At 41.7% G+C, this 16,827-nt stretch overlaps 1 protein-coding gene across 3 annotated transcripts in view; it reads left to right on the top strand.

Moving 5' to 3' along the window:
- LOC144594967 (voltage-dependent calcium channel gamma-5 subunit) overlaps nt 1-12,416 on the top strand; it is a 34,728-nt gene extending 22,312 nt beyond the window's left edge. For 2 of the 3 annotated variants that reach the window (XM_078401911.1, XM_078401912.1), the window contains exons 2-6: nt 1,255-1,462; nt 6,128-6,214; nt 6,625-6,765; nt 7,932-8,077; nt 11,017-12,416. In XM_078401911.1, coding sequence (XP_078258037.1) covers nt 1,255-1,462; nt 6,128-6,214; nt 6,625-6,765; nt 7,932-8,077; nt 11,017-11,274 — 840 coding nt within the window. In that variant the 3' untranslated portion in view covers nt 11,275-12,416. Of the gene's footprint in view, nt 1-762; nt 854-1,254; nt 1,463-6,127; nt 6,215-6,624; nt 6,766-7,931; nt 8,078-11,016 lie in introns of those variants that run through there. The other variant, XM_078401913.1, reaches the window with a different exon arrangement.
- Nucleotides 12,417-16,827: the final 4,411 nt, after the last annotated feature.

Here is a 16,827-nt window from a genome sequence, read left to right as displayed (position 1 = left end):
AACTGTAGCTCCTTCTCATAGATCACGTCGTTAGCTTGGAGTGAATCATTTTCCAGTGTTGGCTGTGTAAATGCTTTGGTTTTGATTGTAGCTGCACCAAATTTGTACATCCAATTTGTGTGCTTTATTTAAACTCTCTAGAAATCTTGGATTGTGATCGTTCTCATCCATTCCCAGAAAGGGTCGGCATCCATATAATTTCTAAACATGAAATTGAGTTTGAAAGCACCCGCAATGGCGGCGAGGGTTTGGATATTTCAGAATGAGTCTCCCCAAAGTGACGAATTCCATCCTTTCATCATCTCTAGCATGGTATTGAGCGGAGGGTCTGCTATACCTGAAGCACCTGCCCTCCTCAGCTGCTGCACGCCCACACCACACCTGCTGCCTGATTATTTAATGATGCATCTCGCTTCACAAGGCACGCCATGAGCAGTGAGTGGACTAGGGAGCTTCGCCAATCTCATTAGGTTATTTCTGGATGAAGCAAATAGTCCATCATCACCCACTGTTCAAAGAACAGCAGGATTCAGCAGCAGGCAGAGATGAAACGATCTGATCTGGTGACTCACAACTGGCTGATCCAATTCTTTTGTGTTGCCCCACAGCTTCCGATTTTGGAGGCGGTGAGCCTACCAGCTTTTCTGTTAAATTGCTCCAGAGGCTGATGAGATATTTGCGTAGTTCCAGCATTTAAGTGACTCTTTCGTCAGTCATTATTTGACAAAAGCAAACAACAGCACACTGTGTCTAATCCTAAAGGCAACACCTCTGATAATGCAGTACTCCCTCAGCACTGCACTCGATAGTCAACCTAGGCCACAGCTTACATCTGTAACCATCTGTCATAGAAGTACGGTTACTGTGCCAATATTTTGTAAAACATACAAATGTTTTAATGTCATCTCTTTCTGATTTTATCTCTATTTGGGGAAGTCGAATTTGAGACCTTGCCTCTTTTAGCATGTGAACTGACTCACTTAAAGCCATCCAGTGAAAAGATTTCCAACGAAGCAGTCTTTAATAATTTGAAGTTTTAAATCCTACTGCTATCATAACCTGGGGAAAAAAAGTCATACAGGCATCTGAGAAATAAAATAGTGCAAACACCAATTTATATGCACTGGAATTTGGAAAGGGTTGTTTAATTGGATAGGGTAGTTGGAGGTAGCAATTCTACATTGGAGTGTGTAAAATGGTTTTGTTTGATTAATTAGTATGTTCTGACCTGTGGAGTTTCTCCCTTTGTTTCAGATGTTGTGTGGAATGACGTCGTGTGGCAGGAAAGCACTGACTCTTCTGAGCAGCGTGTTTGCTGTGTGCGGCCTGGGTCTGCTCGGAGTAGCGGTTAGCACGGACTACTGGTTATATCTGGAGGAAGGGGCCATTTCACCCTTAAATATGACGACAGAAGTCAAGATGTCTCTGCACTCTGGCCTGTGGAGAGTCTGTTTCTTGGCAGGTATGGTCCGAGTCATAGTTCTGGTTTTATTGTTTGTGATCTACCACCGCAAATCAAAGGGAAAAGTGGGGATATGTCAGTTGTCCAACCTGAAAATGTCCTGAGTTTAGTTTAGAGATACAGCATGGAAACAGGCCCTTCGGCCCAGTGTGTCTACGCAGACCACCCATTCACACTAGTTCTACGATATCCTGCTTTGTCATCTGCTTGCTACACATTAGGGGAAATTTACACATGTCTTTGGGATGTGGAGGAAATCGGAGCACCTAAAGGAAACCCATGCAGTGGGGGGAAACATGCAAACTCCGCACAGGCAGCACTCAAGGTCAGGATTGAACCCGGGTCTCTGGTGCTGTAAGGCAGCTGCTCGACTGGCTGAGCCATTGTGCCACAGCCGTGAAATTCTGACAATTTCTGTTTTCATTGAATGCTGTTGACAAGAATGCTGAGAAAATGGTCTTGGCTGCATAACCAGTCCGTGTAGATTATGAGGCCAGATTACTGATTTGAATCTTGCCAGGCAACAGTTTGCTTCCTGACTATCCATGACTGCACTCTGCAGTCCCAGCTGAGTTGGACCGTACCAAATTATACTGATGTCACCAAAAGCAAAATTCATATCTTAAAAGTTCAGTTTAACTTTAAAAACTAGTGTAGCCAAGTAACTTTATAGAACATGGGACAGTACAGCAAAAGAACAGGCCTTTTGGCACACAATGTCTGTGCTAAACAAGACCCAACACCATTCTTGTCCGCCAGCACATAATCCATATCCCTCCCTGGCCTGCACATCCATTTGCCTATCTAAAAGTCACTTAAATATCACTATAGTATCTGCCTCAATCATCAACCCCAGGCCACTCACCATCCTCTGTGTAATAAAAAAAAGTATGCCCTGCACATCTCTTTTAAACTTTGCCCCTCTCACCTTAAAGTTATGCCCCCTAGTATTTCATATTTCCAACCTGGGAAGAAAGGTTGTGACCGTCTACACTAATTATGCCCCATAATTTTATATATTTGTATCAGGTCTGCCTGTAACCAGAGAAAACAATTTAAATCTGTCCAACAACTCCTGTAGCTAATCCAGGCATCATTCTTATAACATTTTTATTTACATTTCTGCAGTGCTGACGAATGAATGTCGCAAACTCTGTTCATTTGCTATCTAATTGTTTTTGAAATCCCAATGGTGGTGCTTCCCTCACTCCCATTAAACTCAGCAGGGTTCAGCATTCCGAATTTACTAAATCTCATAACTCAATTTGGCTCATTCTCCGGATATAGAATTAATTGGTACAAAAGCGAAATCATGCCAATTACAGAATAAAATCCGGCTATACTTCAACAATTCCCTTTTAAAATTGCCTATGAAAAGTTCAAATACCTTGGAATCTACGTGATTAGGAAATATACTTCTTTTAAATCAAATTTCCCTTCTTTAGTTACTAAATTACATAGAAATATCCAATTTTGGAAAACACTCCCTATCTCATTAGCTGGTCGAATTAATGCTATAAAGATGATCTTCCTCCCACAGCTACTATACTTATTTCAAGCAATCCCGATACACCTTCCAAAATTTTTTTTCAAAAAAATGGATTAAATTATTACTAATTTTATTTGCGATTATAAGACCCATAGAATAAATAAAAGACATTTATGCAAGTCTAAAACTAATGGAGGATTCATAGAAAAATAGAAACATAGAAAATAGGTGCAGGAGTAGGCCATTCGGCCCTTCGAGCCTGCACCGCCATTCAATATGATCATGGCTGATCATCCAGCTCAGTAGCCTGTACCTGCCTTCTCTCCATACCCCCTGATCCCTTTAGCAAAAAGGGCCACATCTAACTCCCTCTTAAATATAGCCAATGAACTGGCCTCAACTACCTTCTGTGGCAGAGAATTCCACAGACTCACCACTCTGTGTGAAGAAATGTTTTCTCATCTCGGTCCTAAAAGACTTCCCCCTTATCCTTAAGCTGTGACCCCTGGTTCTGGACTCCCCCAACATCGGGAACAATCTTCCCGCATCTAGCCTCTACAACCCCTTAAGAATTTTATATGTTTCTATAAGATCCCCCCTCAGTCTTCTAAATTCCAGCGAGTACAAGCCCAGTCTATCCAGTCTTTCCTCATATGCAAGTCCCGCCATCCCAGGGATTAATCTGGTGAACCTTCTCTGTACTCCCTCTAAGGCAAGAACGTCTTTCCTCAGGTTAGGAGACCAAAACTGCACACAATACTCCAGGTGCGGTCTCACCAAGGCCCTGTACAACTGCAGCAGAACCTCCCTGCTCCTAAACTCAAATCCTCTTGCTATGAATGCCAACATACCATTCGCTTTCTTCACTGCCTGCTGCACCTGCATGCTTGCTTTCAATGACTGGTGCACCATGACACCCAGGTCACGTTGCATCTCCCCTTCTCCCAATCGGTCACCATTCAGGTAATACTCTGCTTTCCTGTTCTTGCCGCCAAAGTGGATAACCTCACATTTATCCACATTATATTGCATCTGCCATGCATTTGCCCACTCGCCTAATCTATCCAAGTCACTCTGCAGCCTCCTAGCATCCTCCTCGCAACTAACACTGCCACCCAGCTTCGTGTCATCCGCAAACTTAGAGATGTTGCATTCAATTCCCTCGTCCAAATCATTAATATTCGCCTTTACCAAACTTCCTATTTTATTATTGGGCGGTTAATATTAAAAATATAACTTTCTGGCTGGACGACATTGATCGGCAACCAGATTGGTTAAAGTTGGAGGAGGATTGCTTACCATTTGACCTTGGTGCGATCCTATTTCGCCCCAATAAATTTGAATAAAAAAACATATGGAGGAAACCCGATTATACATAGTGTTATCCGTATTTGGAAACAATTAAAACTCACTTTAAAATTGAGTAATTTATCTTTCTTCCTACCCATTGCAAATAACCCTTCTTTCAAACCGTCTGTCTCAGATAGAGGATTCATTCAATGGAAAAGTTATGGAATTAAAATGCTGGGAGACCTCTATCATAGGGGAACTTTTCTATCTTTTCAGGAATTACAACAGAAGTATGGTTTACATGCTAATAATTTTTTTAGATATTTACAACTCAGAGATTATGTAAAATCACATATGCAAGAATATAGATTTAGAGGCCCAGGAATTCTTGATGAATGCTTATCTTATATAAATTAATATCTTATATTTATAATACTCTTTTAGATACCGACATTCCGTCATCAGAATCATATAGACGAGCATGGGAGGACGAATTGGCTCAACCCATAACGCAAGACATATGGGACGAATGTTTACAACACATACATCAATGCCCGTTAAACACTAGACACTCATTAATACAATTTAAAATATTACACAGACTACATTATTCGAAGACAAAATTAAACAGGATCTTCCCAAGTATCTCCCCTATTTGTGATAAATGTCAATTTCAAGAAGCCAATTTAACTCACACTTTTGTGACTTGTACAAATATGCAACATTTTTGGATCGATATTTTAAAAATCATTTCCAAAGTTATCGATAACCAACTGGATTTAGATCCAAAATTTATAATTTTAGGATTATCAGAACACATTACAAACTTTACGCTAAGTCAGAGACGCTTTCTTGACTACAGTTTAATAACTGCGAAAAAATTAATACTTAAATTTTGGGAAAAAACAGTAACCCCCACAATTAAAATGTGGATTACAGAAATGACCGAGACCTTGCATTTGGAAAAAATAAGGTTTGCCTTAATTGACAAACCAGATCTATTTTTTAAAATATGGTCTCCATTTATTGAATTTTTAAAAAAGTAAATGGGTTTGACACAAAACTAAAATTTAAAACTAAAGTTAAAACTTGAGTTTAGGGTTGGATGTATAAGGAAAGGGTGACATTTCGAGTCGAGACCCTTCTTCAGACTGAATATTGATTTCTCTAACTTCAAGTAACCCCGGCATTCCCTCTCTCTCCATCCCTCCCCCACCCAAGTCACACCAGCTTCTCGTTTTCACCTAACAAACAGCTAAGTGTTTTATCATCATTACTTTTTTGCATCTCTTTCATTCATTGTTCTTTATCTCTCAACATCTTCGTCTATGTCTTGCATTTCCCTTTCCCCTGACTAGTCTGAAGAAGGGTCTTGACCCGAAACGTCACCCATTCCTTCTCAACAGAGATGCTGCCTGACCCGCTGAGTTATCCAGCATTTTGTGTCTGTCTCCTTCTGCAGTTGTACAGGGCCTGGTGAGACCACTCCTGGAGTATTGTGTGCAGTTTTGGTCTACAGCTTTTTATTTCTATCTTTAAGACTTTCCTAGATGTATGTGATTGCCCAATAAAATTGCAATATCTTTCTCAACGTTGTTTCACAATTTGAACATAGCAGGGTGTATTTTACTGAAGAAGTTATTGTGGAAACTACAAAAGCCTTATTTTACCAAAGTAACATTCTTGGCTCGATAACATACTCTTTCGTAGCACAAATGTGGTGGGCTATCACTGATACTCTGACATATGATCAGCCCTTTGTCTCGGGTGACAGTGCCTCTGCAACAGCCATCTGAAAGGTTTGCTAATGGTCTTCGATGCAAGTTTTCCTCCTGCTGAAACGTGATGAGTGAGAGTTTTTAACAGCTTGCTGCTTGTATCTTCAGGACAGGAGCGTGGACACTGCTTTACCATCGAGTATGTGATGCCGATGAATGTCCAGCTGACCTCAGAGTCCACCATCAGTATTTTAAGTTAGTATTCATTCTGTCTCTAATTAGCTTCAATGTTTAAATGCCTACAGCCATTTTAAATGACAGAACGTTTAGCCTAACCGGACATGCTGATGTTTATTCCACGCAAATCTCCTCCCACCTCTCTCCGTCCAACTCCTTTGGCACGTCCTTCCCCCTTCACCAGATTAACCAAGGCACACTTTAATACATCCATGGTATCTGCCTCAGGTACTTCATATGTTCGAAAATACTTTATTGTCGCTCTCTATAAAATTTCAAAGCTTCATAAAGATTGGTGTGAAGTGCAGTAACGGCAGCAATTTTACAGGGGTTTCAGAGAAAGAAAGATGAGATGTGGGATGTGCTGTAGAGGTAGGTTTCGTTCATTCTAGTGCTTATTGATTGCTCAGATCTTTCTCCTTCCACAGAAATGGTCCGATCGTCCACTCCTTTCCCACTGGTCAGCCTGTTTTTCATGTTCATTGGCTTTGTGGTGAATAACATTGGACATATCAGACCTCACAGGACCATCTTGGCATTTGTGTCAGGGATCTTCTTTATACTTTCAGGTAATGGTAAAACAAACAAACAAGCAATGTATCTGTTGGATTGCATCTCATTTTCAGTGTGTCAGTATTACCCTAGTTTTGTTTAGTCAATTCTGGAATCTGAGGCCTATTCAGACGGTATTTAATAGCATGCTGTTTGTAGCTTTGGGAATGGCACAAAGATGCAGTAGTGATTTATCATAATCATTCTGTGTTCTTTATCTCTTTTCATTTAATGGAAGTGTTAAACATCACCTAAAATCTCATGGCACGGATGGCAACCAAGTTGATGCCTAATAGTGACAGAACACATAGTGTTGGAGAAACTCAGCGGGTCAGGCAGCGTCTCTGGAGGACATGGACAGGGCTCTTCAGATGTTTTGTCAGGGCTCTTCAGTCAGGGCTCTTCAGATGTTTTGTCCCGATCGGAAACATCATCTATCCATGTCTTCATGAGATGCCGCCTGACGACTGAGTTCCTCCAGCACATTGTGTACTATGCAAGATTCCAGCATCTACAGTTCCTCGCGTCTCCTTTATAGTGATAGTGATCTTGAAACAGAGAAACAAAAAAAGCCCAACATGTGAAAAATTCTGCATGCTCTCTATCTCCAGCAAACGGCATTATGGCACAAATCTATAGAGCCTCCTCTTGTATCTGCCCAGTCTGTCCTGAAATCCATACCACATGTTATGCCAATGTGCAGCAATGCCTCTTGGGATTTCCTTTGAGTTTGTTCTTTTCGTGAGTGTGCTGGCAAGGCTGGTATTTAATGTTCACCCTGACTGTCCCCTGAACTGAGGAACCAGTTATGAGATAATCACATCAGTGAGTCTAGGGTCATGTGGACGTCAGACTGGGCATGAACTGGGCATGAACAACTGATTTTATTGCCTGCAGGCAATGAATTAGTCATTCAGACACAATGTTTGCAGTATTCCAGTAGATTTATGACCACCTATACTGACACAAGATCTTTATTTTAATTTATTTTATTAGTTGCATTTAAATTCCCTAAACTGTCATAGTACAATTTGAATTCACGCCATGGGATCAATACTCCAAGCCTCCAGATAATAACCTGGTAACAGCCACTAATATATATTTTGATGTTCTTTCACTGTTACCACATGTTAGAACAATAATTTTAATTACAACTTCACACCTGTGTTTTACTGACATACAGGATTGTCACTAGTTGTCGGGCTGGTGCTCTACATATCCAACATCAACGATGAAATTTTGAACAGAACTCCAGACTCCGAAAGCTATTTCCACTACAAGTATGGATGGTCCTTTGCCTTTTCAGCGATATCCTTCCTGCTGACTGAGGTAATTCTAGTCATTCAGACAAGGTTTGCCCTTATCTAGCAAAATTCATCCAAGATCAATAAAGAATTACTTCAGGTTCCAGGAATTCAGTGTGACCCAATTGGCCACAATCAATTAAACCTGTACCATGTTGCAAGTAGTGGACAGTGTCATTGAACTGAATGTTACACCGTGGCATTTACTGAGTGTAGACAGATCTGTCTTTTTGCATCTTTCATTAATTTATTCTATGTACCTTTTCACATCTCGCGGTTCCCTCTCCCCTGACTCTCAGTTTGAAGAAGCGTCTTCACCTGAAATGTCACCTATTCCTTCTCTCCAGAGATGCTGCCTGACCCACTGAGTTACTCCAGCTTTTTGTGTCTATCTTTGGTGTAAACCAGCATCTGCAGTTCCTTCCTACATAGAAACATAAATTAGAAAATAGGTGCAGGAGTAGGCCATTCGGCCCTTCGAGCCAGCACCACCATTCAATATGATCATGGCTGATCATTCAAAATCAGCATCCCATTCCGTTTTTTTCCCCATATCCCGTGATTCCCTTAGCCCTAAGAACTAAATCTAACTCTCTCTTGAAAACATCTAGTGAATTGGCCTCCACTGCCTTCTGTGGCAGAGAATACCACAGATTCACAACTCTCTGGGTGAAAAGAGATCTACTCATCTACTAAGTATATTTTGCTCACAAGGTGAAAGCAATGAAAGGAGAAACAATAGACAATAGACAATAGACATTCAACAGGTCAAGTCGCATCTGTGGAAAGAGAAAGTGTTTCATATCAGGGGTCCTTCATCAGGACTGACAATTCTTCATCTCCTCTTGATCCAATATTTCACTTTTGTTTATTCATCAATCGCAATTACATGGTGAATGATGGGAGTAATTTTGGGATAAGGTGTGGGGGAAAAAGACTGCTTCTGATTCCAATCTGCTGGACTGCAAACCTACACTGCATTGTCACTGAAATATCTATTTGAAACTTGAGTATTAAATATCTGCAAATCTCCAGTCTCAGTGCAATAGTCGGTCACAGATAGCAAATATATCTGTCGTGCAAGATTACTGGTCATTGGCTCTAGTTCAAGTTGGAAATGGATATCTGAATCCAGGGTTCTGTTTAACATTTTCATCCTGGTTTTGGATATGTTAATCATAAACATAGGGGAAGAATTAGGCCATCCACCCCATCAAGTTTGCTCCGCCAATTCAATGTAATCTTCCCTCTCAACCCCATATTGCCTTCTCCCCAACTTGAAGGCAATTCATGAAAGAGAGCCTGTAGGAAAATGACCGCAGTATATCATATCATATCATATATATACAGCCGGAAACAGGCCTTTTCGGCCCACCAAGTCCGTGCCGCCCAACGATCCCCGTACATTAACACTATCCTACACCCTCTAGGGACAATTTTTACATTTACCCAGCCAATTAACCTACATACCTGTACGTCTTTGGAGTGTGGGAGGAAACCGAAGATCTCGGAGAAAACCCACGCAGGTCACGGGGAGAACGTACAAACTCCTTACAGTGCAGCACCCGTAGTCAGGATCGAACCTGAGTCTCCGGCGCTGCATTCGCTGTAAAGCAGCAACTCTACCGCTGCGCTACCGTGCCGCCCTAGTAATAAGCTGAAATGCTACACAGTCTCTGGGCAGACCTTACATGGTAAAGCTAGCACGGCCTTTGATGGCTCTGGGCCTGTAATCGCTGGAGTTTAGGGGAGATCTCATTGAAACCTGCCGATAGGGGTGCAGTGCTGCCGGAGCTCACCGGAGCGCCGCTCCGGCACCTCTGTAAAAAAAAATAATAATAAACAGCGGGCAATTTTAACTAGCGGGGAATTTAACAGCGGTCGCTCCGGCACCAGTGACAGCTCCGGCACCTCAAAAATGACCACTGCAACACTGCCTACCGAATAATGAAAAGCCTACATAGAGTGGTTATGGAGAGGATGTTTCCAGTTACGGGAGAGTCTAGGACCACAGGGCACAGCCTCAGAATAAAATGTGCCTTTAGAATAAAGATGAGGAGGTATTTCTTTAGCCAGAGGATGGTGAATCCGTGGAGTTCATGGTCACAGACAGCTGTGCAGGCCAAGTCAATTGGTATTTTAAAAGCAGATTGAAAGGTTCTTGATTTGTAAGGGCATCAAAGATTTGGGGAGAAGGCAATATGGGGTTGAGAGGGAAGATTACATTGAATTGGCGGAGCAAACTTGATGGGCTGGATGGCCTAATTCTTCCCCTATGTTTATGATTAACATATCCAAAACCAGGATGAAAATGTTAAACAGAACCCTGGATTCAGATATCCATTTCCACTGCATTGGCCCTTTATGCCTGTTCCAAGTTTTACAAAGAGCTGTCCAATTACTCCCTCACCGCTGCTCCACATGCAGTTTCTTTTTCAAGTGAATATCCAAAACCATTTTGAAAATTGCTGACGCATTCTGATGCAGATTGCACAACTGCCTTTCATTCTACACCAAGTTTATAATTTCATATCAGAGACACTGTTACCATTGAAAATAAACCATTTGTGTGGGTATACAACTGCTGCACAACAACCTTCTACGCCCGAAGGTAGACACAAAATGCTGGGTGACCCAGTCCTTCTCTCCCGAGATGCTGCCTAATCCGCTGAGTTACTCCAGCATTTTGTGTCTACCTTCGATTTAGACCAGCATCTGCAGTTTTTTTCCTACACAACCTTCTATGCCTGGCATTTTACCCCAAGAAATTAGGCCTAGTTCAACAGGCTTAGATCAACAACTAGCCTCTTGCCAGATGGGACTGGCAAGAGACGACACAGTGGGAGCGAGGCAGTAAAATGTTGTGGGTGTTAGGGCCAAGGGAGGGAAAGTGTTGAATTTCTCAGTGCGCAGACCACAATCAGACAGAAATTCACAATGTGCATTGAACTTGGTATCTTACAGAGTGCTGGAGTAATGTCCGTCTACCTTTTTATGAAGCGATACACTGCCGAAGAGATCTACAGACCTCACCCAAGCTTCTACAGACCAAGGTTGAGCAACTGCTCTGACTACTCTGGCCAATTCCTACACCCAGAAGCCTGGCCTCGTGGGCGCAGTCCCTCTGATATTTCCAGCGAAACTTCCCTCCAGATGAATGCCAGCTACCCGGCCCTTCTCAAATGCCCAGATTATGACCAGATGTCCTCCTCGCCCTGCTGAGCAAATGCCCACCACAGTGGTTTGCCACCAAGCTGCTAAGATGCCCTGGATAATCTATTGTTTCCTTGGTTGTGATCAGAACAGAACCATCCAGGACAACCTTAACACAAGCCATCAGCTGGGGCATGGGTTTCAGAGTCTGCATATTTGCAAAGCATGGACTACCAGCTGACTGGGATGTGGGCAAGGGAAGGGGAGACCAGGAACAGAAACAAAGATATCATGTTGTATTATTTTGTAATAATGTGTGATTTTGCAATGTATCCATCCACTTAAATATTGTGGACTATATAATACAAAGAATCATTGGAAAGTTTGTAAAATTTATACTATTCATAAGAAATCAAACATTAATTTTCTGCTTAGCATTGTGATGCAGTAAATAGTGCAATGTTTTTAGAAATTATCATGTTCCCCATGATCTAATCTTCAAAATATGATTGACTTGCTGGCATGATAGGAGACTGAACCTGAACATTAGGGCTCTGCTGATAGGGATTGATGCACTGAAGCACTTCTTTACCACAATGGACCATGGAAATGCAGAACTTGTTTCCTCCAAAAATCTGTTCAGGCAAGGGGGACAATTGAAAAATACCAACCTGAAGATTGGAAGGTTTTAATCATATGGGTTTTAATGATTACAGAACCAAGGTGGGTAGATGGAAATATGACACAGACTAGCCACGGTCTCACCAAATTTTGGAGCAGCTTCAAGGACTTCTATTCCCATCCAATTTATGGTTCATTTTTAAAAATTGAGTATTAGTTCTATGCAATCTAGTGACTGGGATAAATGTTACGTAGAGCTAGTTGCTAGGGTAAACTTGGTCACACTGAGCTAGTTGCTAGGATTGAGTTTTGCCACATGTAGATGGTTGCTAGGATATATATTACCTAGAAACACGCAAGCAAATGGAAGAACTGGAGAGATGCAGCATTCTGGCTGTGTCAAATGTTCTCCAGGCATCTAGTGAGATTATGATCATGTGTTAAATTTCTGCACATTTTCAATGTAGCATGTTTCTGAACAAACAAAATAGTTTGTGTTGTTTTTAAGTGCAACAGTGATTTTTTTTTAATTGGATGTTTAATAATTTAAATACTGTCATGTTCATACTGTCAAATTGATAATAAAATCAAATGTGCATTTACAGAAAATATCAGCTGCAATGTAAGCTATGAATATGTCACATTACATGATATTTAAACAATCATCATGTAAAGTTTATAATTTCCTCCCAAACCACTTCACCTCTCCACCTCAGTCCCACATCTTTTTGTCCTGTCATTCACCGAAGTCAGTGATGGGCACAATGGTGTTGATTTAAGTGGTGAATGGAATGATAATAACAGAAATCGATGGCTGGAAAGATGTGACGTTGGGACTGTTTCTGTGGCTACTCTCCCCTGCCTTAGAAAGCTCCTCATAAACTGTGTTTATTTACGAGGATGTTCCTTTTACCAGGATGTTGCCAGGACTTGAGCTACAGGGAGAGGTTGAGCAGGCTAAGATTTTATTCCTTGGAGCACAGGAGGATGAGGGATGATCTTAAGGAGGTGTATAAATTCATGAGGGGAATAGGTAGAGTGAATGCACAGTCTTTTACCCAGAGTAGGGGAATCAAGAACCAGAGGATATAGGTTTAAGGCGAGAGGGGAAAGATTTATTGGAACCTGAAGGGTAACTTTTTCCACAGAGAGGGTGGTGGGTATATGGAATGAGATGCCAGATGAGATAGTTGAGGCAAGTACTGTAACATTTAAAAACACTTGGATAGGAAAATCTTAGAGGGATATGGGCCAACCGTAGGCAGGTGGGACTAGAGCAGATGGGGCATCTTGGTCGGCATGGACATGTTGGGCCTTTTTCTGTGCTGGATGATTCAATGAGTCTAAACTGTTGCTCATCTCTCAATGTCATCTCCCCTGGATCTTTGATGACAGTTTGCCTGAATACGTTCCTGTGCAGAGACCTGGGACATATTTTTATGCAAAAAGCAAGGTACAGAAGAATGTTAAACTGCAGACAAATCAAAGCCAAAGACAGGAATGCTGTCACAGGTCAGTGTCCAGGTTGGTCTGTACCTTCAATTGTGATCACAAGACGACATTTTATGCTTGGAAGTGAGGGTAGTGTGGAGTTAATTTAAGGACAGTACACAGCCACAGGGTTTATATAGTTCAGGAAAGCAGGAAGCGAGGAGAGAACTTACAGAGGAGTATCAATAAAGCTGTCAAATGACATAGACGAGAATAAATCCAGGAGAGTCTATAAATTAAATAGCACAGTAAGGCAGGAACATGAATTCAAATTACTGACACCATGAAAAAAATCTTCGCACAAAGACCAATATGGAATGGGTTTCTGCGGAACAGCAGAGACAAAAAATACTCAATCAGGAACTCTAAAAGATTTTCTAATTTGGAGGGAGTGGAAATCGCTGTGATAGCTTGCGATTACCAAATTGATTGCATGAGATGAGATAACTAGCTAATCTTGCACTTGTCCTTAGATCACATAAACTTCCCTCAATATTAGGAGTATTAAAATAATTGCTATCAGTTATTTTTGTGAAATGAGTGATCACATGAGAAAAATAAATATTTATTGTTAAAAGAGAAGAGAAATGAAGATGTAAAGCTGATCAATTTATATGAACTTGCTGGTGAATGGGAGGGACAATCTCTCCCTTTGTAACAAACATCAATTTCAGAATTAATCCACAGGCTATAAAACATCTTGAGGTTGTGAAACTCATTCTGTGAGTGCACGGTTCATCCTATATAAGGGTGAATGTACCACTGGAGCATAAATCCCATTAAGGGTGATGATATTGTTGATGTACCAATCGCCTGGATATGTTCTCAGGATTAATCAACATAGGTAGCCAAGTAAAATGTTTTATTTGGAGGTCCACATCTTGGAAATGGTCTTGCGCAGTGCAGAATTAACTGAGAAGGCAGCATTATATTATGTGGCAACATACAATATTGTGGCAATGGATTCAGGATAAGCTTTGTTTCCACAAGGAAAGCAGTTTGGGACGTACAGTGCATGCTAGACAGTGGTTGTTCCCAGCTTTCTTGTACTCTGCCATCAAATTTATCCCTTGCACAGGTACAACAGACTGTTTCAGCCTTGATACACTTCCCCTTTCGGAGATGCAGGCTAGTTTTAGCAGTGCGGGCTAACTATAACCGTTGCCATTCACTCAGGATATTAGGCCAATGTCACTGTGGTGGCTAAATGAACAGTGTGGTTAAGATTAAGATTCATATTATTCTCAGAACACTGGTGATTCACAGCACTGCCCTCCAGTCCAACCCAATTATTCACACAGTGTAAACATTGTATTGAAAGTTTCAGGTCACTAAGTGTTCAAAAACATGGGCACTAATTATCAAATTTCTCATAAATTCATGTCCTAGGACCAGAATTCTGCCATTCAATCATGGTTGATCAAATTTTCCATCTCAATCCCATTCTCCTGCCTTCTCCACATAACCTTTGACACCCTTACTAATCAAGAACTCATCAATTTCTGCATAACTCACCCATGCACAGCATTGGGCAGGCTGGTGGATAATGGCTTCACACCTGGCCAGGCAGTATATCACAAAACTCTTGTTAGCAGCTCATTTCCATTTTTCTCCAGAATGATCTGATGTGATATTACATTATGTGAGCAGACATGGCGAGCGCCAACTAGATTTCCAAACCAGGGTTTAAATCACAACCCTCAGATAAACGGTCTGACTGAAGATTTGTTAAACAGAGACGTAATTCTGATGAGCAGGTGGACTGAGCAGAATATCTCACACGGTCTCACTGGACGACACGAAGTTGGAGCAAAGATTTTCAGATGCTGCAAATCCAAGAATAAAATACAAATACTGTATGTGCTCAATTGGTCAAATTGGGAATTTAGGAAAACAGAAATGGAGTTGATATTTCAGTCAATGACCCTTCACTAAAACTCCCACACCAGCCAACATGCTCCAGCTATACTAGTCCCACCTGCCCGCGTTTGGCCCATATCCTTCTAAACCTGTCCTATCCATGTACCTGATGGAGGAGGTATAGGGACAGGTGTTGTATCTCCTACAGTTGCAGGGAAAAGTACCTGGGGAGAGGGTGGTTTGGGTGGGAAGGGATGAGTCAACCAGGGAGTTGCGGAGGGAATGGTCGCTGCGGAAGGCGGAAGAGGGTGGAGATGGGAAGATGTGGCTAGTGGTGGGATCCCGTTGGAGGTTTAGTTCAGTTTAGAAAAATGAAAATCCAGTACTGATTAACGGCACTTGACCTGAAATATTTACTTTTTTTCTCTCTCTGCATTGATGCTGTTTGACCTGCTGAACATCTCCGGTGTCTGCTTCTTTTGTATTTCATTCGGTGTTGTTTTATGGCTGTACGCAAACGTCAAAGTAAGTTGGAATGTTATACGTGTTGTGCAGTTAAGAAGGTGGCTGGTGCAATCAGTACAAATGGGTCAATTGGAAATCTTAGTGACTATGACCATACCAGTGATAAATTTGAGTTACTTTTAACACCAGCAACATGGTAATGGACTAATGCCGGTCAGGTTCCTGTCAGGAGCAGAAAAACAGAGGCTGAAAAGGTGGAGGTTGGGCAGCAGTGTGGCATGGCTGATGGAGCATCAGAGACCTGAGTGCGATACTGACCTTGGGTGCTGTCTGTGTGGAGTTTGCACATTCTCCCTTTAACCCTGTGTGTTTCTTCCGGGTGTTTTGGCTTCCTCCCACATACAAAAGACGTGCAGGTTTATAGGTTAATTGGCATCTGTAAATTGCTCCCAGTGTGCAGGGAGTGGAGGAGAAAGTTGGATAACATGGAACTCGTGTAAATGGGCGATGGACTCGGTGGGCTGAAGAATCTGTTCCACGCTATAATTCTAAACTAAACATAAATCAACCTGCTAAGAAGTGGCAAAACCAGAAGTAAAGAATGATTCTGTAAGAGAGGTGGCTCGCATCAATTGTTTTTCACTGAGGTCATCATTCATGAAAATAGAAAAGTACAGCACAGGAACAGGCCCTTCAGCCCACAATGTCCATGCTGAACATGATACCAAGATAAACCAATCTCATCTGCGTGCACATGATTCCTATCCCTCCATCCCTACATCTGAAACAGGTGGGATCTGAGCTGTTAATGAACAAAACAGTGGTGAGCGATAATCTACCAGAAAGTGGACAATGAACCTAATGGACGAGGAAGGCTGAAGAGCTGGATTCCTCCTTCGTACCAATGGCACCAGTCAGGGCATTAGTGGGCACATTAAAATTGCATATGGCTCACTCTACCCAACTACTGGGGATAAAGTGAGCTAGAATAACAACTCAAATAGTTTTCATGAGAACTGTCCTTTGAAAGAGTTTGCTTGGGATTTACAGACAGCTGAAGCATTTGCAGTTTGAAGAAGAATCCCGACCCAAAACATCACCTATCCATGTTCTCCAGAGATGCTGCCTGACCCACTAAGTTACTCCAGCACTTTGTGTCTTCTTTTTTTTTAAAGCATTTGCAAC

This window comes from Rhinoraja longicauda, chromosome 6 (assembly GCF_053455715.1).
Source record: "Rhinoraja longicauda isolate Sanriku21f chromosome 6, sRhiLon1.1, whole genome shotgun sequence".
NCBI classification, from domain to species: Eukaryota; Metazoa; Chordata; class Chondrichthyes; order Rajiformes; family Arhynchobatidae; genus Rhinoraja; species Rhinoraja longicauda.
This window is presented reverse-complemented; position numbering and strand designations above follow the sequence as displayed.